The sequence below is a fragment of the Ips typographus genome, linkage group LG5, assembly GCF_016097725.1.
Source record: "Ips typographus isolate SLU linkage group LG5, UJ_Ityp_2.0, whole genome shotgun sequence".
NCBI classification, from domain to species: Eukaryota; Metazoa; Arthropoda; class Insecta; order Coleoptera; family Curculionidae; genus Ips; species Ips typographus.
The window spans coordinates 2062821-2088720 of record NC_138426.1 but is presented as its reverse complement, the minus strand read 5'-3'; the positions used below and the strand labels follow the sequence as shown (position 1 = coordinate 2088720).

The 25900-nt window shown below is 35.2% G+C and overlaps 2 protein-coding genes across 5 annotated transcripts in view; one reads left to right on the top strand and one right to left on the bottom strand.

Moving 5' to 3' along the window:
- Positions 1 to 966: 966 nt before the first annotated feature.
- On the bottom strand, positions 967 to 13205 carry LOC145728927 (protein obstructor-E-like). Of its 4 annotated transcripts, none has more exons than XM_081979486.1 (10): positions 13030 to 13204; positions 7217 to 7333; positions 6965 to 7162; positions 6083 to 6216; positions 5939 to 6026; positions 3921 to 3971; positions 3730 to 3866; positions 3603 to 3678; positions 1157 to 1328; positions 967 to 1099 (listed from the first exon to the last, which is right to left on the bottom strand). In XM_081979486.1, the coding sequence occupies exons 1-10, from the start codon at positions 13148 to 13150 to the stop codon at positions 1096 to 1098; spliced, it is 1098 nt and encodes a 365-aa protein (XP_081835612.1). In that variant the 5' UTR covers positions 13151 to 13204; the 3' UTR covers positions 967 to 1095. The 4 variants fall into 4 exon arrangements, with proteins under 4 accessions (XP_081835612.1, XP_081835613.1, XP_081835614.1 ...); XM_081979487.1 differs by having other exon boundaries at positions 6083 to 6210; XM_081979488.1 differs by lacking the exon at positions 3921 to 3971 and having other exon boundaries at positions 13030 to 13205.
- Positions 13206 to 16983: 3778 nt separating this feature from the next.
- Positions 16984 to 25900, top strand: part of LOC145728926 (beta-1,4-glucuronyltransferase 1-like) — a 109876-nt gene continuing 100959 nt past the window's right edge. The window contains exon 1 of the mRNA XM_081979484.1: positions 16984 to 17226. The gene's annotated coding sequence lies outside the window, so the exon portion shown is untranslated. The remainder of the gene's footprint in view (positions 17227 to 25900) is intronic.

Genomic DNA, 25900 nt, shown 5'->3' with positions numbered 1-25900 from the left:
AGTGGTTTTTCAGGTTATTGGATAGGAAATTTAATGAGGATTCCAAAAATATGCTTCAAACAATTATTTTCTCACTGCAAGTCGGTTTTACAGGCGATTTTGTCCCAGACTGTACTTTGTAGGAAATTTAATGAGGATTCCAAAAATGTGTTTAAAACTGTCATTTTCTCACTTCAAGTGAGTTTGACAAGCAATTTTGTACCTGACTGTCAAACTGCTGAAAAGTTTTAAAAATCAGGGTTTAGAAAAGTTAGAAAACGTGTTTTTGAGTTTTATGACAGTTGTTTTGACAGTGATCATGTGACTTCCTAGCTAAATTATCCTACAAAAGCCAGGTAATATCTGTTAGTTGTCAAAACTGTCAAACATTTGCCTGAATTCAAAAACACATTATTTATCATAATTTAAAAATTTTCATAAGAATTTTACAAGAATCACTTTGTTAGAAAAGTTTTACTTCATTTATTTTATTAATGATAAACCAAACTTTCGAAAACGTTAGATAAGAAATGAAAACCGCCTTTTATTCGGTTTTTATTTTTCAGGATTTCATTTTGACAATATTTACCAAATATCACTTTAATGACAGTCATGACCAGAAAATGATATCTTTCAAGCAAATTCCTATTAGACCCATAAATTTACTGGCCAAATTGGAATTTACTGGTAAACTTCGTAAATTTTCCTGTCACACTGAATTTTTCTGAAACTGAAAGTAAATTTGGGTCCATCTCTATTTATAAATGATACATTTATGGTGGTTATTACATGACATATAGACTGACAAGTGTTAGGACATAAATAGTAAATATTAAACAAAAAGTTGGTGCGAAAAAATCAAAATCAAGTTTTATTTATTTATTTAATTTAATTTTAGTATTAGCCATAAGAAATTTAGGATTTTAAGTAAATTCAATTTTTACTAATACTAAAAACAAATTTTATTTTATAAACTAGACTTAATGTGAAGTTTTATTAAAAATTTTATTATAAATACTAAAGCTAAACAAGTTTAATAGTTAATTAAAATGACTCGATCAGTCTTAATCCTTATCCAATTTTCTGGCACAATCCAAACTTTAACTGATTAGTCGATTAGCTGTAAGTATGGGAACAAAATAATAATTGGTCAGAGTTTTCCAAGAAATCTGCTTACCATCGTGCAACACTATTAGGAAGACATCTGTCAGTTTTAGAGTCATACGCCAAACCTGGTGCACACTGAATAATTTCAGCTACATGCGTTTGACAACGACAGGCTGTAGTACATTGTGGATTTAGTCTGAAAATATTGCCGGGTTGGCAGTTTTCTACCTGTCGCAACACATCTAAAACATACACTTGAAATAGTATTTATTACGTAACTAGTGTTGTAAGAAGCATTTTACGCACGAAATGAAAAGCCGCGTAGCGGCGAGTGTTTAATTTCATGAGTGCGTAAAGTGCTTTAGAGCACTTATACTTTACCTACGACCAAGTGTAAAGTCCTGTTTTCGCAACTGACGTAATTTGGAGTAATTTTTTAGGTTGATAAGGGCATGAATGATAGACCAGAATGAAATAACATGAAAATACGCTACAAAATTTTGTACAATCAGGTAGAAAAGCGGCGTCAAAGTTTTAACTAACAGAATCATTGTTTGAAAGGACAGTGAGGGACAAAATCGCCTGTAAAACCCACTTGGTGTAAGAAAATGACTGTTTTAAGCACATTTTTGGAATCCTCATTAAATTTCCTATTCAATAACCTCAAAAATCACTACAAAATTTGGTACAGTCAGGTAGAAAAACGAAGTCAAAGTTTGAACTCCAAGAAACACTGTTTGAAAAGACAGTCAGGGACAAAATCGCCTGTAAAACCAACCTGGAGTCAGAAAATGACTATTTTAAATACATTTTTGGAATTTTTATTAAATTTCCTGTTCAATAACCCCAAAAAATCACTACAAAATTTGGTACAGTCAGGTAAAAAAATGAAGTCAAAATTTGAACTCCAAGAAACACTGTTTGAAAGGACAGTGAGAAACAAAATCGCCTGTAAAACCCACTTGGAGTAAGAAAATGACCGTTTTAAGCACATTTTTGGAATATTCATTAAATTTCCCATTCTATAACCTAAAAAATCACTATAAAATTTGGTACAGTCAGGTAGAAAAATGGCGTCAAATTTTGAACTGCCAGAAACCCTGTTTGAAAGGACAGTGAGGGACAAAATCGTCTGTAAAACCCACTTGGAGTAAAAAATGACCGTTTTAAACACATTTTTGGAATCCTTATTAAATTTCCTATCCGATAACATGAAAATACGCTACAAAATTTGGTACAGTCACGTAGAAAAGCGGCGTCAAAGTGTGAACTACCAGAAACACAGTTTGAGAGAACAGTGATGGACAAAATCGCCTGTAAAACCCACTTGGAGTAAGAAAATGACCGTTTTAAGCACATTTTTGGTATCTTCATTAAATTTCCTTTCCAATAACATGAAAATACGCTACAAAATTAGGTACAGTCAGGTAGAAAAGCGGCGTCAAAGTTTCAATTACCAGAAACACAGTTTGAGAGAACAGTGATGGACAAAATCGCCTGTAAAACCAACTTGGAGTAAGAAAATAACTATTTTAAACACATTTTTGGAATTTTTAATAAACCTCCTATTCAGTAACCCAAAAAATCACTACAAAATTTGGTACAGTCAGGAAAAAAAAACGGAGTCAAAGTATGAATTTCAAGAAACACTGTTTGAAAGGACAGTGAGAAACAAAATCACCTGTAAAACTACTTGGAGTAAGAAAATGACTGTTTTAAGCACATTTTTGGAATCTTTATTAAATATCCTATCCGATAACATGAAAATACGCTACAAAATTTGATACAGTCAGGTAGAAAAGCGGCGTCAAAGTTTCAACGAACAGAAACACTGTTTGAAAAGACAGTCAGGGACAAAATCGCCTGTAAAACCAACCTGGAGTCAGAAAATGACTATTTTAAACACATTTTTGGAATTTTCATTAAATTTCCTATTCAATAACCCAAAAAATAACTACAAAATTTGGTACAGTCAGGTAGAAAAACGGCGTCAAATTTTGAACTGCCAGAAACACTGTTTGAAAGGTCAGTGAGGGACAAAATCGCCTGTAAAACCCACTTGGAGTAAGAAAATGGCAGTTTCAAGCACATTTTTGGAATCCTCATTAAATTTTCTATTCTAGAACCTAAAAAATCACTACAAAATTTGGTACAGTCAGGTAGAAAAGTGGCGTCAAAGTTTGAACTACTAGAAACACAGTTTGAGAGAACAGTGATGGACAAAGTCGCCTGTAAAACCCACTTGGAGTAAGAAAATGGCCGTTTTAAGCACATTTTTGGAATCCTCATTAAATTTTCTATTCTAGAACCTAAAAAATCACTACAAAATTTGGTACAGTCAGGTAGAAAAGCGGCGTCAAAGTTTGAACTCCAAGAAACACTGTTTGAAAGGACAGTAAGAAACAAAAATGTGCGTAAAGAGGGTCATTACGTAACTGGATATTATGCGTTTTTGGCTATTTACACTGACGGTTGTAGGTAAAATATTTTTACACCAACTTGTTGTAATCACAAACCATTGGCTATCCGAGATAGTAGTAAGTTGTAAGGAGAGCAATCCACATTGTCACCCCATTCGCATCGATTTAAGCGCTGTAAGAATACGATTATTGCGTTTGTAATATAAAAGTAAAAAGATCGTACAGTGCTAAAGCTGTACCCTGGAGGGCAAACGTGAGTTGCACGAACTGTACCAGCTTCACAGTCATAGTAAATTGAACAATTTGTAGAGTCTCTTGAAAATCCATACGGACTGAAGCATCGACTGTCTCCGATTTCGGCTAAAACATTTTATGTAAGTTTCAGGAAATATGAATAATGCGCTTATAGCCTACTTGGTTGAATCAGATCAGGATGTGCGAACGCGTTAGATGAAAGTAGAGAATCTGAAAAATATTTTAAATTCAGAAGTTTGCTAGTACAGGCAAACTTATGAAATTTGCAGTTTGTACTGTAAAACCCAAAATAACTTGGGCTGGATCAATACCAATTCTGGTTTGATGAAATTTTCAAAGCTGCGTTGTCTGAGAAAGATGATTTCCGGTAACACTAAAGATTCTTGGTCGTATCAGTGTGTCAAAAAAATGTATGCAGGGATGCCCTTCAGTATAGGCAAACTACACAAACCTTTCTGTGTCACTCTATGTCCACTGTATTACTGCGTTCTTTAAGGACATCGGGTATGTTTGGTACATTTTCTTAAAGGAAACCAACTCAACATCACCACTAGGCTTACCACAATTATTAACCAAAGCATTCTGAGATACTTTGGACATATAACAAGATGAAAAGAAGGTATAGAGAGACTAGTAGTTGAGGGACAAAGAACTCGAGGAAGATCTCCACTGTGATGGTCAGAGTCAAGAATGGACAACAACAATAAAACGAATACCATAACGTCTCTACATCCTTACGAAGGATAAAGGACAGAGGAGGAGAATCAGTTTCAGCCTCGATAGCCTACAGTTGGATCAGATAACTATTACCACATACTATGTTACTTCCTTATGGCTCGGATAAGAGATCCACGGGCAGCTATGGTAAACCTGGGAAAGATATGGATAGACAGAGGGATTTTTGGTTTTCGTACGGATCCGAGTCATGGACCATGAAGGCGCGTTTGAAATGTGGTGCTGGAGAAGAATGTTGCGCATTCCATGGACGGCTAGAAGAACAAACGTGTCAATTCTTAATGAACTCGACATCACGGATCAACTATCTACCGTCTGCCGCAGACGAATCCTTCAATATTTTGGATACATCACACGCAGAAATGAGGATAACCTAGAGAAACTTATAGTACAGGGCAAAGTAGAAGGCCGAAAACCCAGAGGCCGATCTCCGTCACGTTGGCTGGACCAAGTGAGGAACATCACGTGTCAACCATTGCAAACGAACCTCGGCGAGGCAGAGGATCGCCACCTTTGGAAGCGTAAGGTTACGAGCTGCAAGTAGCCATAGTGTCACGTTGTTTCAGACATGAAGATATGACGAAGACGAAGAAAAGATCCAGCCCGCAGACAAGGATGGCACCTCCAGAATACCGGCGAGTTCTTTAGCAATTGATCCATTTGTGTACCAGACATCCCAAAAGTGCTATCGGGCTCCCACTTTTCTCTGCCAGAAACTATAAAAAAATATATTTGACAGCGTAAGCTCAGTGATCTGATAATCGCTATGTAAGTAGAGTTGGACAGCCCTGTAGCCTGTAAGCTGCGCACGGGGCCTCCATTCTCACGCACAGTTCGAGAGGCACGATGATCAACATCGATTCCATAGCTCTAGAGGGAGTATTTTTCATTCTCATTCTTTGTACTTTACAGATAGCTCTGACTGCGATCCAGTAGAGCCAGTAGTACCACCAACCGCCCTGCTGTAAGCCCATTAGTATGTGCATGGCTTTCTTGCTCCTGCAAGTAAGGTGATCACGTCATATTTTTTATCTAGGTGTATTTCAGTGTCAATATTCCACTTATTGCTGAATAGCATGAGCTCGACAATTGTTTTCAGTCACTGCCACTGTTCATCAACCCGCATTGCCCTTGTCGCACTGCATGCTGTTCCGGGTGGTCCCGCGCAGGATGACCATATTGCCAGTAGGGCTGTGTCGTTTAGACTCTACAGGAGGCTGTCCACCACTAGGCACCACAGAAAAGAGGAGAAAATTTCTCGTGAGGACAGCGCCTCAAGCAACAACCACTCTGTGTGCAGATCGCCGTGAAAGATGGCGTAGACAGAGAGAGAGAGTGAAAACACAAACGTCAAAACACGTTTGCCAAAGCATTACAGATAACCTCGAAAGGAGTGTTGTCGAAAAAACTTAAAAAACCTAGTGTAAAAGATGGGTACATACCTTGGACGTCCTTTAGTTGGATTCTATAAAATATTTGAGGTTTTTTGCTACAGTCCACTCGGTTCGAATAATCGCATATACCCAAAATCTAAAAAACCAAAGAAAGTCGAAAATTCGTAATCCAAAAACAGTATAATTGTTTACATCACTAAAACTGAATCCTGAAGGACAGTGGAATCTTGCTGCAACCCTATTGTAAGCACAAGTGTAATATTGGGTGCAGTCACTGTGATTTCTGAAAGTTCCAAACTCCACTGGGCAGTCTTCGTTTCCTAAAACTTAATTCCGTTAGTATGTCAGTCGATGCTAGAAATAAGATATTTTTAGATGATATTCGTAACGCAGAACCAGTTTGCATGGAAAGACAAATCCTGGTCAAAATTATTTGACAACTACTTTTCAGGATGTAGAAAGAGATATTAAAGAAGGAATCTAACATCATCATGTAATGTGGTGTATTGTATTTAAGACTTGTAGTAACTAATATGAAAGGACAATATCAAGACAAATAAAACTCTCCTGTGCTGGAGGTAAACTTGCAAAGGTCACACTCATAATTGAAAAAATTGCAGAACCGAAATGGCCACGTGGTGAAAATAGCCCGTAGAAATTGGTATCAGAAGGCTCAAGTCACAGAACAGTGGAGGAAGTTAGGAAAGCCTATGTTCAGGATCAGGTGTGGACCAGGAGTGGCTGAAGAAGAAGAGTAACGGTACATTTGGTGTCACAAGTGGGAATGAAGGTCCAGGACGATAAAAAAAAACCATGAGAATAGAAGACCGGTGAGTACTGCCATGAGAAAATCTTTGAGTACCCGACTAATGAGTGAAGGCAAACCAAGACGACCTTAACCTAGAAGAAGCAAAGTCAAACCAAACGTCTTGTTTGAAGCGAAGAGGGAGAAACCATAAACAAACCTAGACTACAAGATGGAAGGAATGAAATCAAGCCAAAATTGCAGAAAGATAACATTATTTAGGAGAGACAAATTACTACGCAATATTCTGGTTATTTCAGTATATTTACTTGTTTGATCCTCTGAAATCTTTCCTTTACAATCAACATTTTCCTTGTAATCACAATACAGCTTCGAGGGATTGAAAAGCAGCCCTGGAGGGCATGTTTGTTCAATAGCAATTCCGTTCCAACAGTTTACGTATTTGTCGCAGCCTGATGTAGTTGGAAATTGCCCGTTAGGTGCAATACATGGTAACTCTATGTATCCTACAATATAAACTCCTAATTATAAAATAATAGTAATTGCTATTGGGCACTTACCTCCTGAAGGAATTGTCGGCGGCTCAATAGTAAAAATTGTATCTGTTGTAGTATCCCTTGTTGGTGGAGGTGTAGCGGTGTTTTGAGAGTTTTTGGTCGCTATTGCGAGTTGTTCATCTAAAAATACATAAAATATAAGGGGAAATAAAGTTAAACTTTCGAGTAAGTCGTTCCTTAGCAATACGGGCTCCCAAGCCCACAAAATGGGGTTTCTCTGCCATTACAACGGGCACAGAGTTAATTATATGTTAGTTTATGCACTTTAGGGATTAAAAGTGCACTTTAGTTACCTTAGGGATAAAAGGAACACACAAGTGAATTATTTTACGGTTTATTTGGTCTTTCAAATAATGTTTCATTAAAATTACTAAACAACGGGCTGTCTATCCCTGTATAGAAACCAGCAACAAAACGCTTAAGGTATGTTTTCCGCCATTGTTCACTTTCTGGTTTCACTTCTGTTAGTTAGTTAGTTACTAGCCCTTTTTTACCCCACTGCTGAGGTTTAGACCTCTTTCCTTTCGGAAAGGCATTTAGCCATAATCTTCCCCGCTGGCCAGACGGGTTGGAAGATGGGAGGGACATCCGCAAAATGGTTTTGACTCCGAATGGGCACAATTCAACCACGACCGGTGCTGCTTCCCTTCGAATATCAAAGCCCATGTTAACCGTGCATGTATTCAATTCACCTTTGTAGAGTAGTTTAATTTCAAAACTAGCAGAAGGTAAGATATACCGGGAAATAAAGAGTGAATATCCTGGGATTACCCACGAACAGCATACCCAAGTGTAACTTGGGTATTCCAATTAGAGATGACCAGAAGAATGGTCATCCAGTAAAAACGCTACGAAACTGGCCTATGGGTTCGGAGTATTTGGTGCGAGGCCCGAAGACTCCTGCTCTAGTTCCCTCGGAAGTTTTAGATCCGTCCGTATACCATATTATGGTATTTTTTCCCATTGGTTGAAGTGATTCTCTGGTCCAATCTCTGTTGGTGCTTGTTCTGGAGTCAACCTCATTGCTCCTGTTATGCAAAAACATGTCAGTTTCTGAATTTTCTCTCATGTTTTCCTTGTTGTGGCAAGTTTGGTTTCGTCGTGCCACACCGTAGAGGTGATCATAGGTCTCACTATCATGGTGGTGTACATCCATCGTAGTACTGATGGGTTACAACCCCACGTTATTCCCGCAATGTTCCTGCACTGGCGATCTTTTCTACATAACGATTCCAGATAAGTTTTGAGTCTAGGGTGAGTCCTAGATACTTAACCTCTTGCAGCCATTTTAAATCTTCATCATTAAGGCGGATATTCCTCAAGTGCTGAAGTCTTATTCTTCTGGTGAAAGGTACATCCGACTGATAGACATCCTCTTCTGGTAGTCTCTAGGTCCCTTTTTACGAGATTGCAGAATGTTCCTCCGAATTGGCCTTTGGCCATAATGATATGTCATCAGCATATCCAAGGCAAGTTACTAAGTTCCCGGTTAAAATTCCCTAGAAGAGACCCGCATCAAGGGTCATAGGACCCCTCTTTGTGTGCATCCTTGATTTGTGCTCGATTTGTGTGTCGATCAGGGCCCTTTTAATTCCTCGTGACAGGTGTTGTCGAATGCTCCCTTCATGTCTAAGAAGGCCCATATAGCCATTTCTTTGTGCTCGAGTGATTCCTGAATCTTTTCGGTTTGCACGATCAGGGCGGTTTCTGTAAATCTCCCCGCTAAGCATATGTTGACCGGGGTGCAAAGGCACCCTCTCCAGTATCTCGGTTCTAATATAATTATATACCATCATCTCTAATGTCTTCATTAGGAAGGATGAGAGACAGACTGGTCTGAATGACTTTGGGAGGCTGGCTGGGTATCTCTCTTCCCTACTTTGGGGATGAAGGTTACCCGTGCTCTTCTCCGGTTGCTTGGGAATGTGACTGCTTTGATAATGAACGGCAGTAGTTCCGTTTGCCTTTTTTGTAAAAAGGCCGAAAATATGCCGTCAATTCTAGGAAATTTGATTGTCCACTTCAACCTTTGAGGAAAGCATATATTTTTTGCCGCTCTCCAGTCTTCTTGTTCGTCTCTGCCAGTGATCTAACGGGAACGTATGGTTTACTGCCGGGAAAGTGCGTTTCCAGTAAGAGGAGGACTCGTTGCTCTTCATCCTATGTGTAGCTCCCATCTGTTTTTGTGAGTGACATAGGACCTTGCTCTCTGCAAGGACTAAAGTGATTGTCTCACAAAAGCTCCTGAAGCGATTTCCTTATTTCTTTATTGTAGTTTGTCAGCTTTTCGGTGTATTCCTACCAGGGTTCGTGTCCTTTTGCCTTGTTGAATAGCCAGCGGATTTTGGATCTCAGATTTGACAGAAGTTCGTTCCACCAAACGGTATCACTGTGTGATATCTTTTTTCTAATGGGGCAGCTAGATTCTTCCATGATGATGATACCTTTTCTTCCTCCTTCTTGCCACCCGAGTACCGCAGAAGATGGTGTATTCCATGTTCTTAATGCCCTCGCAGGACTCGTTATCGATGACACAATTTAGCATCTGGCCTTTTGCCCTCCTTTTTACTGTCTGGTTCTCTTCACAGCTGGCTGTGAAGCCCCATGTTCTGTGTCCTGACTAGAGTAACTATCTTCTCCGGTTCAGAGTCCGTGTTCTTGGGTTACACTAAAAGACCACTCTCAAGGCTATGAAGTTTGATAAAAGAGACAAAATTAGACAAAATCTTATAACTTATGTTCAGTTGGTTTTCAACCTCAACCCAGAAGTTGTCTGATTAATTGAACCACTTTTCTTAATTATTATATTGTCGCAACGTCCCTTACATTCTTCTCCATTTCCTGTTCATTTTAATAAACTTTTTTTTAAAACGCAAACATAAAATTTTATTACTGTGCTTTAGCATTTAATAATCTTCCTCTTTCAGTCATTCCACCAGTCTAATGGCTTGTCACAAATATGGTTAGACTTGAATAACATCCTTTGAGGTGAACAAATCTTTAATGATTTTGCTTTATCTTTTTACTTGGTCGTTTGGCTTCTCCCACACATGCCCGCTATTTTCAGAAAGTATATTGAACGTAATTATGGCCAATCAATATGGTTTACGACTATGGTGTCTTTGCAATATTGACGCCCCCAATTCAATGACTATAATCGACTTTTTTGTTTGTTTATAATAATTTTGTAAATATACCGGTAAGCAATGCCTTATTAACAAACTTTCGTTATTTAACTTTATCTATGTTTTATTAATTGTCTATTAAATTTTAATTTATGAGAGATGGATTTACAAGAACAGGAAATTCCAATATCTGAGACAAAAAACATTATTTGACTGTCATTTTGCACTTAGATTCAAAATCTTCATAAACCAACTTTTAATAAAGAATTAATGGGAATACGAAATAAGTATTAGAAATAAAGAATAATTAACAATAAAGAATTAAGAAGTTGGGTAAACCCGGCCTAAAAGGCTGTTTTGATTTGATATTTATTGTTTTAGAGATTTTGGATTATCAATGATAAAATAGCCTTTTCTAAAAAATATAATTTTCAGCTTTTTCTCCGAAATTTCCAGTAACTTTCCGGAAAATTGAAAAATCTGACAATTCAAAAATAATTCGTTCTTAAGTAGTTGTACCAAGCATCTAATATCAATCCAAATTAAGATTAAATGTACTTTTTACATTTAATTTAGATGTTTTAAGTTATCTCATTAGAATGCATGACACGTTTAACAATAACAAATTTGACAATGGTAATGACAAGTTTCCCCCGTCAAAAACTGTAAGAAAACGGTGTTAAACTGTAATTCTTGCAAATTCTAGGAAAATTTTGACAGGTTTGACTGTCAAAATTTTTTTCTGGGTGGAACATTTATCACGTGGTTTTTGTAGGCTAATTTAGATAGGCAGTTGTGTGACAACTGTCAAAATAGCAGACATAAATCTCAAAAACACGCATTGTATCGAGTACTGCAAGAAAACTTTTGAGCATAATTTGACAGTTTGATAGTCAGAGACAAAATTGCTTGTCAAACCCACTTGAAGTTTAAAGAACAGACAATAATAAAATCGTCTGTAAAACCCACTTGCAGTGAGAAAATAATTGATTGAAGCACATTTTTGAAATCCTCATTAAATTTCCTATTCAATAACTTAAAAAAAACACTCTAAAATTTAGTACAGTCAGTGGAAAAAGCGATGTCAAAATTTGAACAACCAGAACCCAGTTTTAAAGAACAGTCAGCGACAAAATTGCCTGTAAAACCCACTTGGAGTGAGAAAATGACTGTTTTAAGCACATTTTTGGAATCCTCATTAAATTTCCTATCCAATAACTTTAAAAAAAAACACTACAAAATTTAGTACAGTCAGTGAGAAAAGCGATGTCAAAATTTGAACTGCCAGTTTGAAAGAACAGCCAGAGACAAAATTGCCTGTAAAACCCACTTGTAGTGAGAAAATTACTGTTTTAAGCACATTTTTGAAATCCTCATTAAATTTCCTATCCAATAACCTGAAAAAGCACTACAAACTTTGGTCTAATCAGGGAGAAAATCATTATCAAAATTGAAACTCAGTTTGAAAGAACAGTCAGGGATAAAATCGCCTGTAAAACCCACTTGGAGTGAGAAAATGACTGTTGTAAGTACATTTTTGGAATGCTTATTAAATTTTCTATTCAATAACCTGGATGAACACTACAAAATTTGGTATAGTCAGGGAGAAAAGCGGTGTCAAAATATGAAATGCCAGAAACACTGTAATTTTCTCATCCCACATAACGTAAAACTGCTTTGCAATTCATATCAATTGGGAAGCTTAGTCTGAAATGTCGGAATTTGTAGTTTATTTACAAAAAGGAAGGTTTCTAGGTAATTTACAGGACTTTGAAAATACGTAAATAAATTCAAATCGACGGTTTTGCCGCGTATATGACGTAGATGACTTTCAGCAATTTTATTGGCTATGGCTGTCTGATGGTTGACAGCATCTTCCAATCAGCTAATTTATAAGTCAGCATAGTGCAATGTTGCCAAATAACACGTTTTATAGCACGACACACTTTTTTATTTTACTGGACAAAAAGTAATTTGAGGTCTATTATAGTCTTTAGTCTAGTGTTATTTGCTAGAGAAACTCAAAAACTGTAAACACTGTATAGGAATAAAGACTTTTTTTTGTAATTTTTGTATAAGAATCGATAAAAGTTTACAAACTGGCAACACGAAACCTGATGACAGAAGTCCTCGCACCTAATTGGTTGAAAACCGCGTACGTCACACCAAGCGGGCGTTTTCAATGTTACTATGAAATTTGAATTTTTATTTTATTTAATTCTTGTTGTGTTAGGCTTCATATTTTTTGCGTCCTAATCAAATAATATGAAATAAAAAAATGTGTGGGATGAGCCCATTTACAGGTCAAAATTTACTTTGTTAATCACTAGTGAGCTTTAATTACTTTGCTTTTAGTTGAAAGCTGTAATGTGAGCCGTTTTAGAGAAACATTGCCTGTCAAGAAACTATTTAATGAAAAATCTTGATTTCTAAAGAGTTTTCTCTAAAACTTTGCAGCAAAAGCTTTTTTTTATCAAAAAGACTGTCCAAAAATTCAATAAAATTGATGATTCTACAACGTCTTTTTTGGTAAAATTCACAAAAACTGATACCAAAACACAAGAAACATCTTTTTGATAATAACCGTGATAATATCTTATAATCTTGTCTATTATTACATTCGAGTGTGTAGTACAAATCAAAAAATATTCACAATAGAAGACAAAGTGATACTGAAAAAAAAACACTTACCACTTTGGAGAAAAGGGTTTCTCTTGAAAGTTAAGGTGGCACTTTCGACTTGTTGAAAGAACACTATTAATGTTGAAAAAACAATCGTTTCTACCCAACCTAATCGGATTGACCGTGACATCTTGCTGACCACTTTTCGTCAAGATCAGGGTCACTCTGGCTTATATGTAGTTATACACGGTGTGAGCCTGATGGTAACATCCACCATATCCCCCCACTTTTGGTTTTAGGTATTCCAAACAAGTTAGCAATCCATATTTGGATTGCTAAGATAGTTCTTTCTTTTCAGGGTGATTGGTTACAATTGCTCTTATCCTTATTTCTTCAACTATTGACTTTTTCAAAAAGGTTTTGCAGGATTTACTTTTTAATATACCGGGTGAATCAAAAAAGCTGTATGACACAAAGTTATGTTTTTTTTTCAAATGAATACCTCATCATTATTTGATATTCTGAGTTCGACTATTATTTCCAATATTTTCCATATTTAGTGTTGTATAGGTACCTAACCTCAATACTTTTCAAAATAATATGAATTTTTCAAAAACTATTGTTTATAAATTTGTCCATTTGTGTTATGTTTTATACGTCCTCCTTTCTGGACAACACATTTCCGGTATAAATGCTTCAATCTTTCTGTAGCGTAACATTTCTACTATATATGCTATACAAGGTGGTCAAAAGACAATTTCAAAAGCTACAAATTGGTATATTGAACCACCCTGTAACTGTCAAATCAACAGAGTTATGGGCTGTCAAAGTGAAAACTGTCACATTCAAACTTTACAGCAAACATCTTAGTTTTAACAGTAAATAACTCAGTTATTCGACATTTTAGGAAAAAACACTATACAGGGTGGGCAAAAGAAATTTTCAAAGGCTACAAAGTGATGTATTGAACCACCCTGTAACTGTTAAATCAACAGAGTTATGGGCTGTCAAAGTAAAAACTGTCACATTCAAACTTTACAGCAAACAACTCGGTTTTAACAGTAAATAATTCAGTTATTCGACATTTTAGGAAAAAACAATATACAGGGTGGGCAAAAGAAAATTTCAAAGGCTACAAACTGGTATATTGATCCACCCTGTAATTGTAAAAATAACAGAATTATGGGCTGTCAAAGTAAAAACTGTCACATTCAAACTTTACAGCAAACAACTCAGTTTTCTAACAGTGAATAACTCAGTTATTCGACATTTTAGGAAAAAAACAATATACAGGGTGGGCAAAAGAAAATTTCAAGGGCTACAAATTGATGTATTGAACCACCCTGTAATTGTCAAAATAACCGAGTTATTGACAATACAATGGAGTATTTTACAGGGTGATTCATTGAATTTTTAACATTCTCGTAACTTCAAACTGTGTTTCTGGCAGTTCAAACTTTAACACCGTTTTTCTTTCTGACTGTACCAAATTTGAAGTGTTTTTTTTATGTTAGTGTATAGGACATTTAATGATGATTCCAAAAATGTGCTTAAAACAGCCATTTTCTTACTTCAAGGGGGTTTTTACAGACGATTTTATCTCTGACTGTCCCTTCAAAATGTGTTTCTGTCAGTTCAAACTTTGACACAGCTTTTCTGTCTGACTGTACCAAATTTTGTGGCGTTTTTAAGGTAATTGGATAGAAAATTTAATGAGGATTCCAAAAATGTGCTTAAAAATATGATACGGTAAGTCTAAGTAGGTTTTACATGCGTTTTTGTCTCCGACTGTCCTTTAAACCGTGTTCAAATTTTAGATCACAATTTCACTGATTTGTAAATTTGTTACACCAAATCAGTTTTTCTTAAATAATTCGAAAACGGTTAAAGTTACAAGAAAATTGCTAGAAACCAAAAATGTTCCTAATCAACAGTTCCAACACAGAATAGTCCAGTATACAGGGTGTCTACACCATAGTATACACCCTTAAAGTAATCTGATGTGTCTGACTGTTTTTGGTCACTCTGGTACGCAATTTTTTTAAAGATTTTGCTCAACACCACTGAAAAGAGGAACTCAAAACGGTTCTTTTAAGTGGTTCAACCTCCCTAAAAACTCTCAAAAATAAACGAGTTACAGGATGTTCAAATTTCAAACCATAACTCAAACTAATTTGAAAATTGGTTGCATCAAACCAGTTTTTGAGAAATAACTCAGAAACGGTGGAAGTTACGAAAAATTTGAAAGAGAGCAAAAATGTTCCTAATCAACTCCTTAACCCAACATTGTAAGTTTTCAGAACCGTTTTTGCTTCCAGTATACAGGGTGTGCATGAAAAATGTAGTAATTCAAAATTTCAATTAGACCCATAAATTTACTGGTAAAATTGGTACATTTTTCTGTTACACTGAATTTTACTTCTCCAATCAGTCATCAAATTTGCAAATCATTAGTGAAAACTGCACTTAAAATAATTTTACTTTTATACCAACATTGCCACAACTATAATGATTGGTTTATGGTTTTCGCTGTTATGGATAATAAACAGGTGACACTTTTGTCCAGCCATTTTAAGTTATTATTGGTTAGAGTAGTTTCTCGAATTAGAGCGAAAAAGGATACTTTCTGAAGATTTCTAGCACTTTCTCACACACTCTCAAACAAAATAGTAGCGAATTCAATTAATCACTGCAATTGTACCTTTTAAGCTGCATTTACTGTATATGGGATCAGGACAGTATTGTTCTGACCTGATATCGATGAATTCTGGATGGAAGTTGAGTACAGATCTATATAAAGAGGAGTTTCTTCCTGAATCCCCTATCTAGGGGAATATGGCTTCTGCTCCCTTTATGGGGCAATTTGCCTGGGGTTTTCGTTCTGCCTCTAGGCCATCCCCAGGCAGGCCTCTTGGTGCCTCGGTATACAAATCCATTGGTTGTCTTGGGTGGTTTCTGACCTTTGCTTCCTCCCTGATATTGGCGGTGCTGAGGGTTAGAAAGACAACAGCAAAATGTGTCCAGGAACCTTATCTACAAACAATATAAGTCAACCATACAAGGATTTAACTGCCTGACTTTCACATCCTAAGAAAACATGATCCAAATCTCCCTCCACTCCACAAGAGCAATCTGAGGAATCCGAGATACCTATTCTAGCCTTATGCTTTGGAATGAGACAATCTCCAGATCTCATCCTACAGACCATGCTCACAAAACTTTCTCTTTTTGTAGCTAATTTTAGTACCTTTGGAGGCACTTTATGTATTCCTATGCTTCTGTAAGAACTAATCCATTAAGTCCATATAATGAAGTCTGTATTTATCCCCAATCACCAAATTGACCTTTCTTCCATTCCTGGCAAGCTCGCAAGCCTCTTCGTTCCCTCTAATGTTAGAATGGTCGGGTATCCACAAAAATTCAACTTTCCTCCCCTGTTCCTTCAGACTATGAGTTTTTCCTTTTGTCTTCTAAGTGCCGAAGTCATTAGCACTATCGATAGCAACTCTTGCGATTTTCTGCAATCCACCATTGCTTATATCTCTCCATGGCATCAGTTGTTCTTCTTTAAATACCCCAACCCATTGAAGCCTTGTACACCCCAAAACCACTCTTATTTAGTGACTCCACCATCTGTGTACCACAAAGTAAAATCATGAAATGTGTTCAAGATAATTTCATTGCACAGCTGCTCAGCACCCAAATGTCCTTTTGGAATCCCAGAATCCATGAACTGAACTTTCATAATCTGACATTCTATATGGATAGAAAGAAGAAGAAGAAGCCACTTTGCATCTCATTCCTTTCTCTATCATATATCTTAAGATATGTCTTATGTCCAGGTCTAGTTGTTTAGGAGCATTAAGGTTTCTCCATAAGTTTGCCAATTGATCCACTTTTTCTTATTTTGGAATGGAATCCAAGCAATTCGATGAATCTTTGATGGAAGTTTTTGAGTACGGATCTGTATAAAGGGGAGTTCTTACGGAATCGACTGCCGCCGACTGGTTTTGATGTTATTTCTGGCAGGCATCCTGTTTCGTCGACGTACAGGGACTCTAGTCTGCCCCTTTCGGTTCGCGTTTGCATCGTTTCTTATGCGATTAAAAGTGTTTTTCTCTGTTTTTTTACGATAAAAATTATCGAAAATCATTGCAGTTTAGATTAAAATGCGTGCATTTGCGAGGAGCTGTAGCGACAAAGGAATGGAAATACACTACAAGGAGATATAGTGGGAGGTTTGGAGAGCAGCCTTTGCGTTTAAAGGTAAATGTTGTATATTGTCCTTGCTCAAAACGTTGTCATTAGTGAGAGTTTTAGACTAAAATTTTATGAACAAATGTAAATTAGTAATGATGTTGGTAGAGGGTGTCAAAATTTGATCCTATAATATTTTATTTATATGTAAATAAAGTACTTTTTATGATCATTCCAAAATAACAGTGGAACTTCTTTAAGTTAACATCGTCAAATTTGAATGTTTTTTGTCTTAATTTTTTAATCTTTTTTTTTTTGTCATATGTTTTTCTTTAAAAGCACTTGTAACATCGGAAATATAATTATTAATATTGCATAAGTCAGCTTATACATACTAGCTGTCCTTAAAATAAAATTTGCCAACCCTGAAAAATGACAGGTAGAGAGAATTTCTTTAAAATCATCGATTGACTTTAAAATCACAGAATGGCGAAAAACATAAAAATTTTGTTGTTATTTTGAACAGCTTATAGTAAATCTTCTCTTCATTTAAAGTAATAATAATTGAGAAAATATAAGGACTTAAAAATGCTATGCACATCATCCTAACCTAACCCTATTTAAATTTTAAAATAATTCCAATCCAACAGTTTAGAAAGAAAAACAGTAGTCACAAAGTATCGAAGTCTTTGAAGTAAGGTTCATTTGGTTGTAAATGTAAATGTCAACAAAAACCTTTGATTGTTTCGATTCCACTCACTGATTGAGTAAAAATCAATGTTGCCAAATGATAAGAATATTCATTTGACGTTACGTTACAGTAGCATTCTCCATTGGAAGACTTTAATAAATTGCCATCATCAGCCAGCGTTGCCAAAGCTACCCCGATCAGAGTATACTATACTTTTTCACTTTATTGAATAGGAAATTTAATAAGGATTCTAAAAATGCGCTTAAAACAGTCATTTTCTTACTCCATACCATATTTCTTACCAACAGTTATTATGACAATTGTCACTTCATCGTCTAATTGTTAAATAGTGTTCTAAAATCACGTGACAACTGTCGATAACGTCAAAACTGTCAAACTATACTCTAATGTTGCAAAAATCAGGGTTTAGAAACGTTTTCTAGTAGTATTTGATATAAAACGAGTTTTTGAGATTCATGACATTTATTTTGACAATTGTTACGTGACCGTCTAGCTAAATAGTATTCTACGATCACGTGACAACTGTCACTAACATCAAAACTGTCAAACTATGCTCTTAAGTGGCAAAAATCAGGGTTTAGAAACGTTTTCTTGTAGTATTTGAACTAAAACGTGTTTTTGAGATTTATGACATTTATTTTGACAATTGTCACGTGACTGTCTAGCTAAATAGGTATCTACGATCACGTGACAACTGTCACTAACGTCAAAACTGCCAAACTATGCTCTTAAGTTGCAAAAATCAGGGTTTAGAAACGTTTTCTTGTAGTATTTGAAATAAAACGTGTTTTTGAGATTTATGACAGTTATTTTAGCAAATGTCACGTGACCGTCTAGCTAAATAGTGTTCTACAATCACGTGCCAACTCTCGCTAACGTCAAAACTGTCAAATTATGCTCTAAAGTTGCAAAAATCGGGGTTTAGGAACATTTTCATGCAGTATTTGATAATAAAGCGTGTTTTTGAGATTTATGACAGTTATTTTGACAATTTTCACGTGACCGTCTAGCTAAATAGTGTTCTACAATCACGTGACCACTGTCACTAACGTCAAAACTGTCAAACTATGCTCTAAAGTTGCAAAAATATGGTTTAGGAAAGTTTTCTTGCAGTATTTGATAAAAAAGCATCTTTTGAGATGTATGACAGTTATTTTGACAATTTTGACGTGACCGTCTAGCTAAACAGTGTTCTACGTACACGTGACAACTGTCACTAACGTCAAAACTGTCAAACTTTGCTTTAAAGTTGGATAGATCAGGGTTTAGAAACGTTTTCTTGTAGTATTTGATAATAAAACGTGTTTTTGAGATTTATGACAGTTATTTTGATAATGGTTACGTGACCGTCTAGTTAAATAGTATTCTAAAATCACGTGGCAATTGTCACTAATGTCAAAACTGTCAAACTATGCTCTAAAGTTGCAAAAATCGGGGTTTAGGAACGATTTCATGCAGTATTTGATAATAAAACGCGTTTTTGAGATTTATGACAGTTATTTTGACACTTGTTACGTGACCGTCTAGCTAAATAGTGTTTTAAAATCACGTGAGAACTGTCACTAACGTCAAAACTGTCAAACTTTGCTCTAAAGTTGAATAGATCAGGGTTTAGAAACGTTTTATTGTAGTATTTGATAATAAAACGTGTTTTTGAGATTTATGACAGTTATTTTGATAATGGCTACGTGACCGTCTAGTTAAATAGTGTTCTAAAATCACGTGACAACTGTCACTAACGTCAAAACTGTCAAACTATGCTCTAGTTGCAAAAATCCAGGTTTAGGAAAGTTTTCTTGCAGTATTTGATAAAAAAGCATCTATTGAGATGTATGACAGTTATTTTGACAATTTTCAAGTGACCGTCTAGCTAAATAGTGTTCTACGATCACGTGACAACTGTCACTAACGTCAAAACTGTCAAATTATGCTCTAAAGTTGCAAAAATCGGGGTTTAGGAACATTTTCATGCAGTATTTAATAATAAAGCGTGTTTTTGAGATTTATGACAGTTATTTTGACAATTTTTACGTGACCATCTAGCTAAATAGTGTTCTAAAATCACGTGACAACTGTCACTAACGTCAAAACTGTCAAATTATGCTCTAAAGTTGCAAAAATCGGGGTTTAGGAGCGTTTTCATGCAGAATTTGATAATAAAACGTGTTTTTGAGATTTATGACAGTTATTTTGATAATGGTTACGTGACCGTCTAGTTAAATAGTGTTCTAAAGTCACGTGACAACTGTCACTAACGTCAAAACTGTCAAACTTTGTTCTGAAGTTGCAAAAATCAGGATTTAGAAACGTTTTCTTGTAGTATTTGAAATAAAACGTGTTTTTGAGATGTATGACAGTTATTTTGACAATTGTCACGTGACCGTCTAGCTAAATAGTATTCTAAAATCACCTGACAATTGTCACTAATGTCAAAACTGTCAAACTATGCTCTAAAGTTGCAAAAATAAGGGTTTATAAACGTTTTCTTGTAGTATTTGATTTAAAACGTCTTTTGAGATTTATGACATTTATTTTGACATTGTCACGTGACCGTCTAGGTAAATAGTGTTCTACAATCACGTGACCACTTTCACTAACGTCAAAACTGTCAAACTTTGCTCCAAAGTTGAATAGATCAGGGTTTAGAAACGTTTTTTTGTAGTATTTGATATAAAACGTGTTTCTGAGATTTATGACATTTATTTTAACAATTGTCACCTGACCGTCTAGCTAAATAGTGTTCTACAATCACGTGACGACTGTCACTAACGTCAAACTATTCTCTAAAGTTGCGAAAATCAGGGTTTAAAAACGTTTTCTTTTAGTACTTGATATAAAGAGTGTTTTTGAGATTTATGATTTTGACAATGGTCACGTGACTGTTTAGCTAAATTATCCTTTAAAACCACGTGATCTAACAATTATTATTAAAAAAAAATGAAAAATCTCTATTTTTGTAGTACGGTTTTTATATTACTTATAGGAAGAATCAATAATTAAAATTAATTAAAAATCATTCAAAAAAAGTGTACTTTTTTGCACGATTTTATAATAAATACATGAACGTGACTTCTACTAGTCATAACAAAACTAAGGTTATAAAATATAATTGACAGCCGACAAGCAGATGACAAATGACATACTGTCTGACTCTTCTTCTTCTAATCTAATTGTAATACATAAGTAGTACAACTGTAGCGTTTTTACCATTTTAATTTTAACAGTTATTTCAAAAGAAAATGTTGACTATTCTATATTATACTGACTATTCAATCATACATATAATGAGAGAAAACTATTATAACGGTTGTTATAGCTCGAAAGTGTGAATTTGCTTTTAAACTCCAAGTTAAAAGTGCGATTATTCGCATATTATTTCCGGTAAATTGAATTACACTGATTTTAAATTTTAAGTACTTTAAAGCGTGTAACCGTCTTTTGTCGATGAATAATCCGTTATAATTAACTTAATTGCAATTCTACAGAGCGGTAAATTATAATATACCGGCTGCCCAAAAAAACATTTTGCAATGCCTTAAAACATCTTTTGAGTTCTTCACCGTGCACACAGAGTTACCAAAATGTTAGCACTACTTAGCAAACTGAACATTGAAATGGTTGCCATGTTGCCAAGTGGACTAATTTCCACAAACAATACGATAATCACAGTTCGGCGAAGATGCCAAAGTGGCTTAAAATCTGAAACCGATTGCCATATTAACAGAGTTCATGGCCTACAACTTATTCTAAACTTTAAAAACTACTATTAGTGACTCTGATGGAGTATAATTGAAAAAAAAAACTGCAAATTGTAACTGAAAGGTTAACATATTTTTTAGGGCTATAATCATTGGATTGCGTGCTTATTCTACATGATGGTCGATATTAGTTGGTTGAAAGTGTGTATGACTGTCTTGAATATATTATAGATTGGACGGTGGTTTCATTAAATAAATAAATAATTATAGTGAAAATTACAAAAAAAAGCACAAAAGGCAACCATTCGTACAAGCGTTTTTCCATGATGCCTGAGAGTAAGTAAGGGTAAAAATTACTATACTAGAATAGTATATTGTACAACAAGGGTGAAAAAGATGTCCATATCGCACGAGGACGAAAATTGGACGAGGGCGATATGGACAATTCGCCCGAGTTTTACAGGCTATTTTTTCTACGACTAATTTGAATTACTTATCAAATTTCACACAAATAAACACTCAATGTTTGAAACGTTTCCGTGTTTACATTACCACTTTTGACGCAGCCAAAGTTTGACCGGTGTCCCGGATTGCCTATTTGATTCATTGTAAACTGTAAGTTTGTATCATTTGCTTTATCATTATAATAAAGTAAATGTTTTTATTCTTTAATTGAACATTAACTGAAACTTGAACGGCTTTTTCATTGCCTCAAAACATAAGCCAAAATGCAATGTTTTGATGCCAACTGTCAGTGAGGATGACATTCAGAAGAATTATTTTGTTTACGTTCAAAATTAGCTGTAATTGGTCTATTTCTTTACGCACGCTGAAGATTGCCTGTGATTGGTTTATTTCATTTCGCACAGTTGCGGTAAGTCTAGGATTCTGTTTTCGTTCAACCGTTGGCAATTGCCTACTTATCCGTTCTCTAAACTGTTAAGGAATGAATCAATATCTCTGTAGGAGTAAAAAAATACATTATTTTTAATAACGATTTTCTAAGTACTGCCCTAGAACAGCTATGTAGATTATTATAAAACGAGGAGTTTAAACACAGTTTTTGGGAAAAAAACCCTATTTCTTAAAATGTTTGTCAAGTACGCCACTGGTTTATAACTAAAATAGTGAATTTCTGACTTAACCCCACAAACCTCCAGTGGCGTATAGGTTAGTTTCACCCTAAAACCACAATTTTTGCTTTAAACACAACTTTTGGGAAATAATCCCAATTTTTCCTATTTCTTGAAATGTTTGTCAAGTACGCCACTGGTTTATAACTAAAATAGTGGATATCTGACAGCCCAACAAACCTAGTGGCGTAGGTGAGTTTCACCCTATAAACCACAATTTTTGCCTTAAACCCAATTTTTGGTGAAAAATCCCTATTTCTCCTATTTCTTGAAATGTTTTTCAAATACGCCACTGGTTTATATCTAAAATAGTGCATTTCTGACTTAACCCCACTAAAGTGGCGTAGGTGAGTTTCACCCTAAAACCACAATTTTTGCCTTAAACTCAGTTTTTGGGGAATAATCCCAATTGTTTCTATTTTTTAAAATGTTTGTCAAGTACTCCACTGGTTTATAACTAAACTAGTGAATTTTTGACTTAACCCCAAAACCTGCAGTGACGTAGGTGAGTTTTCACCCTAAAAACCGCAATTTTTGCCTTAAACCCAGTTTTTGGTGAAAAATCCCTATTTCTTGAAATGTTTTTCAAGTACGCCACTGGTTTATAACTAAAATAGTGAATTTCTGACTTAACCCCAAAACCTGCAGTGACGTAGGTGAGTTTTCACCCTAAAAACCACAATGTTTGCCTTAAACCCAGCTTTTGGTGAAAAATCCCAATTTTTCCTATTTCTTGAAATGTTTGTCAAGTACGCCACTGGTTTATAACTAAAACACAGTTTTTGAAAAAAAATCGCTATTTCTCCTATTTGTTGAAATGTTTGTCAAGTACTCCACTGATTTATATCTAAAATAGTGAATTTCTGACTTAACCCCACAAACCTACAGTGGCGTATAGGTGAGTTTCACCCTAAAAATCACAATTTTTGCCGTAAACACAGTTTTTGGGGAAAAATCCTATTTCATGAAAAGTTTGTCAAGTACGCCACTGGTTTATAACTAAAATAGTGAATCTCTGACAACCCCACAAACCCCCAATGGCGTTGAGGATTTTTTTACCATAAAAAATACAATTTTTGCCTTAAACCCAGTTTTTGGTTAAAAATCCCTATGTCTCCTATTTCTTGAAATGTTTTTCAAGTACGCCACTGGTTTATATCTAAAATAGTGAGTTTCTGACTTAACCCCACAAACATTCAGTGGCGTAGGTGAGTTTTTACCCTAAAAACCACAATTTTTGCCTTAAACTCAGTTTTTGGGAAAAAATCCCAATTTTTTCTATTTCTTGAAATGTTTGTCAAGTACACGCCACTGATTTATAACTAAAACACAGTTTTTGGAAAAAAATCGCTATTTCTCCTATTTCTTGAAATGTTTTTCAAGTACGCCACTGGTTTATAACTAAAATAGTGAATATCTGACTTAACCCAACAAACCTCCAGTGGCGTAGGTGAGTTTCACCCTAAAAACCACAATTTTTGCCTTAAACCCAGTTTTTGGGGAAAAATCCCGATTTTTCCTATTTCTTGAAATGCTTTTCAAGTACGCCACTGATTTATATCTAAAATAGTGAATTTCTGATTTAACCCCACAAACCTCCAGTGGCGTATAGGTTAGTTTTCACCCTAAAAATCACAATTTTTGCTTTAAACACAGTTTTTGGGGAAAAATCTCTATTTACACTATTTCTTGAAATGTTTGTCGTACGCCACTGATTTATAATTAAAACACACAGTTTTTGGAAAAAATCTCTATTTCTCCTATTTCTTTAAATGTTTGTCAAGTACGCCACTGGTTTATAACAAATAGTGCATTTCTGACTTAGCACCACAAACCTCCAGTGGCGTAGGTGAGTTTTTACCCTAAAACCACAATTTTTGCCTTAAACACAATTTTGGGGAAAAATCCCCATTTTTCCTATTTCTTGAAATGTTTGTCAAGTACGCCACTGATTCATAACTAAAACACACTTTTTGGAAAAAAAATCTCTATTTCTTCTATTTCTTGAAATGTTTGCCAAGTACGCCACTGATTTATAACTAAAATAGTGAATTTCTGACTTAACCCCCACAAACCTTCAGTGGCGAAGGTGAGTTTAACCCTAAAAACCACAATTTTTGCCTTAAACCCAATTTTTGGTGAAAAATTCCAATTTTTCCTATTTCTTGAAATGTTTGTCAAGTACGCCACTGGTTTATAACTAAAACACAGTTTTTGGAAAAAAATCGCTATTTCTCCTATTTCTTTAAATGTTTGTCAAGTACGCCACTGGTTTATAACAAATAGTGAATTTCTGACTTAACACCACAAATCTCCAGTGGCGTAGGTGAGTTTAATCCTAAAAACCACAATTTTTGCCTTAAACCCAATTTTTCCTATTTCTTGAAATGTTTGTCAAGTACTCTACTGATTTATAACTAAAACACACTTTTTGGGAAAAAATCTCTATTTCTTCTATTTCTTGAAATGTTTGCCAAGTACGCCACTGGTTTATAACTAAACTAGTGAATTTTTGACTTAGCCCCACAAATCTTCAGTGGCGTAGGTGAGTTTCACCTTAAAAATCACAATTTTTGCCTTAATACGTTAGTACACATATACAGTGTGTCCGGTTTTTTATGAGTACAGTTTGATATCTCAGTTAATAATAATGCGATTTCCTTTAAATTATGGTGGTGATTGTATGTCAGAAAAATGAAGTATTTGGCATAGTAAACATTTTTATTTGCCATTGGCGTGCGGTGTTGGGAGAGGGTAAAAAGGGGTTTTTTTGGCAAACCCTCATGTAACCCATTCTGGGGCACATTAACCCGATTACACCCCCTTGACTGAAGTAATGGAAAAAATCACTCTAAAACCTTGAACTTTGGTCTCTCAGTCTATTACTTGTTAGAAAATGAAAGTTTTTGGTCTTAATCTAGGATATTCAACCTACATAATATGAAAATTTTTATCTCATGTTTATTCATTAGTAAATTATTTTTTGGGCCACTAAAGCTTTCAGGAAAGTTCTTATTGCATATTTAACAGATTAATAATATTATAATTGAATATATTAAGGCAGTTTGGTCATCAATTAATCTGGTTTTTGTCACCTTTATACAAATGGAGAATGTAGCCAGACTACTATAGTTGTAAGCATGCGAATTTCCGTTAAGTGAAGACGTACAACGTTAAACTTCATAAATGTAGTGCAATAT